The sequence below is a fragment of the Perca flavescens genome, chromosome 14 (assembly GCF_004354835.1).
Source record: "Perca flavescens isolate YP-PL-M2 chromosome 14, PFLA_1.0, whole genome shotgun sequence".
In the NCBI taxonomy this organism is placed as follows: Eukaryota; Metazoa; Chordata; class Actinopteri; order Perciformes; family Percidae; genus Perca; species Perca flavescens.
The window spans coordinates 6360961-6363385 of record NC_041344.1 but is presented as its reverse complement, the minus strand read 5'-3'; the positions used below and the strand labels follow the sequence as shown (position 1 = coordinate 6363385).

Genomic DNA, 2425 nt, shown 5'->3' with positions numbered 1-2425 from the left:
ATTAAAATAACGTGACCATTACACAAACTGCCGTGAGACCGTGTTGTTTCACGGGCAGTGGTCAACTTCTCACCTTGCTGCAGTGAAGTAGAAGTGTACTGTAGGGTGTGTCAGTGCACCATGATGTCACATTCAGGGATGGGTAGTCAGAGGTGCAACAGGCTTTCTAACACAGAGGGCCGAGAAACAGACTGAGTTCAAAATCCCATACTTAATTTTATTTTTTTTTTTTACTTTTAGTACTGACTGCAGCTGCCCTTACAAAGTGCGTACTATTGCGTGCAGTATAGGGCTGGGCACTGAACGTCGATACTTTTTTATGGCACCGAAAAAAATGATAATGATTAATGATATTAATGGCGAAACCCTTCTACAGCACCTTTCAGCAACAAGGCAATTCAATTCCATTCCTTTGCACTAAAGTTAGTTCTCCATTAGTTCAATGTTGACAGCAGGGCAGTCACCAAGTTTATTGTTAAAGGTCATTATGCAGTTTGCACTAAAAAGTCTTTGTTGTTTACATGCCTTAGCATTTTAGTTGTTTCAATATTAGCCTGTAAACAATGTCATTTGTTTATTTATTTATTATTCATAATATGTTCATGTTGTGGCAAAAAGTTTTCTCTTTTTTTGTTAATTTTGGCTGAGTATCTGACTGGCGCACCCCTATCCAAAAGCCCAACCAGTTTTCCTAATGTTACTCTGAGTGAGCAGTACTACCAGAATTTTTAAATTTTGATAACGGTTTTGATTCACAATTAAGGTAGAAAATGGTATCGAAAAAAAGTATCGTTAAGGAACCAGTATCGAAACTGAGGTATCGAAATTGGCACCGGATCAAAAGATTTTGAACAATGCCCAGCCCTAGTGCAGTATACATACAATTGGGGAATACTACAAACTTCATAACACTGCACCTTGAACTTTGACCCTCTTGCTCGTATATGCAAGGATTGTGGGTCTCTCTCTCTCTCTCTCCTTCTCCCCCAACCAGTCGAGGCAGGAGGCCACCCACAAAGACTCAGGTTCTGCCTGAAATTTCTGCCTGTTAAAAAGACATTTTTCCTTGCCACTGTCGTACCAAATTCCTGCTCTTGTATGGAATTGTTGGGTCTCTGTCAATTATAGATATCTGTAAAGTGTCCTGAGATAAATTCTGTTGGGACTGGACACTCTAAATAAAATTGAATTGAATTGAATTGGGTCAGAGTAGCCAGAAAAGCATGCTAGCTTGCATACTGCAAAATCTGACCAGATGCACTGGGACGTCCTGGTATTTATGGCCAACTGCATTTGACATGTTCTGTATTGGGACATACTAAATCTTTTTCTGGCATACTAAATAACATGGTAGTATGGATATTGGAACGCAGGGACTGCTTTTCAGCTGGCATTTAAGTTCTCATTAACTCCACACTGCAGAACGTTAACTTGAGAGAGACATTGCACTAACCGTTGTGTCTTTGTACTGTATATATCAACGTGTCCCAGGGCGCGGGAGTGATGTCCGTCTACCTGTTCATGAAGCGTTACGCTGAGGAGGAGCTGTACCGGCCCCATCCCGCCCTCTACCGCCCCCGCATGTCCGAATGCAGCGACTACAGCGGCCAGTTCCTCCACCCGGACTCCTGGCCTCCGCCGAAGCGGGGCCGCAGCGCCTCCGACGTCTCCTCCGACATCTCCATCCAGCTCAACCAGACGCCGCCTTCGCAGGCACAGCCCAAGGGGGGCAGCAGCTCCCAGCAGACGCCCTCCTCCTCTGGGCCTTCATCGGCGGCCAGCTACCAGCTCCAGCCGGCCTCCTCCTCCTCCACCTCCTCCTCTTACCCACACCCTCTCCACCTAGCCGCCACATCCACCCTACCCAGAGCATCCCATGCCCACGGCCACCCTCAGCCCCACAGCCACCCTCAGCCACACCCCCACCCGAGCGGGCCCCCGCCCCAGTCCCTGCCCATGGGGGTGCCACCCTCAGCCGTGCCTCCTCCCCGCTATCACGCGCACATGCGAATGAGCGCCTCGCCATGCTAGGCTACGTATGCAGAGAAAGGGAGGGAATACACATCTGGGAGAGGGGGGGGGAATAGATTACATTCTGTTACAGCTCTTACACACCACAAGACAACACACACACACAAACACAAATCCTGTATCCTCGAAGCGCGTGGGAGGAGGGACGCAGCAGAGTGGATGAAGGAGGGAGGTTTAAGGAGATCAAAAAGAGGGAGAGAGGAGGAAAGAAAAGAGGGGAGGACGGGAGGAGAAGCGGGTGGGCGGAGGGATGACTCACTGCTGATGCCGAGCCCAAGACGAAGACAGACACTTAAAACTTTTAACACGCTGGGAAGAAACATGGGAGGGGAGGAGAGAGGGATGAGATTAGTAGCAACAAGATGTTTTTGGGGTTTCTGACGGGTACATTCAT

General features: G+C 48.1%; 1 protein-coding gene across 2 annotated transcripts in view; it reads left to right on the top strand.

The window, feature by feature from the left end:
- cacng7a (calcium channel, voltage-dependent, gamma subunit 7a) overlaps positions 1 to 2031 on the top strand; it is a 25048-nt gene extending 23017 nt beyond the window's left edge. Inside the window, exons 5-6 of one of the 2 annotated variants that reach the window (XM_028598428.1) lie at positions 1492 to 1705; positions 1964 to 2031. In XM_028598428.1, coding sequence (XP_028454229.1) covers positions 1492 to 1705; positions 1964 to 2031 — 282 coding nt within the window. Of the gene's footprint in view, positions 1 to 1491; positions 1793 to 1870 lie in introns of both variants that reach the window. The other variant, XM_028598427.1, reaches the window with a different exon arrangement.
- Positions 2032 to 2425: the final 394 nt, after the last annotated feature.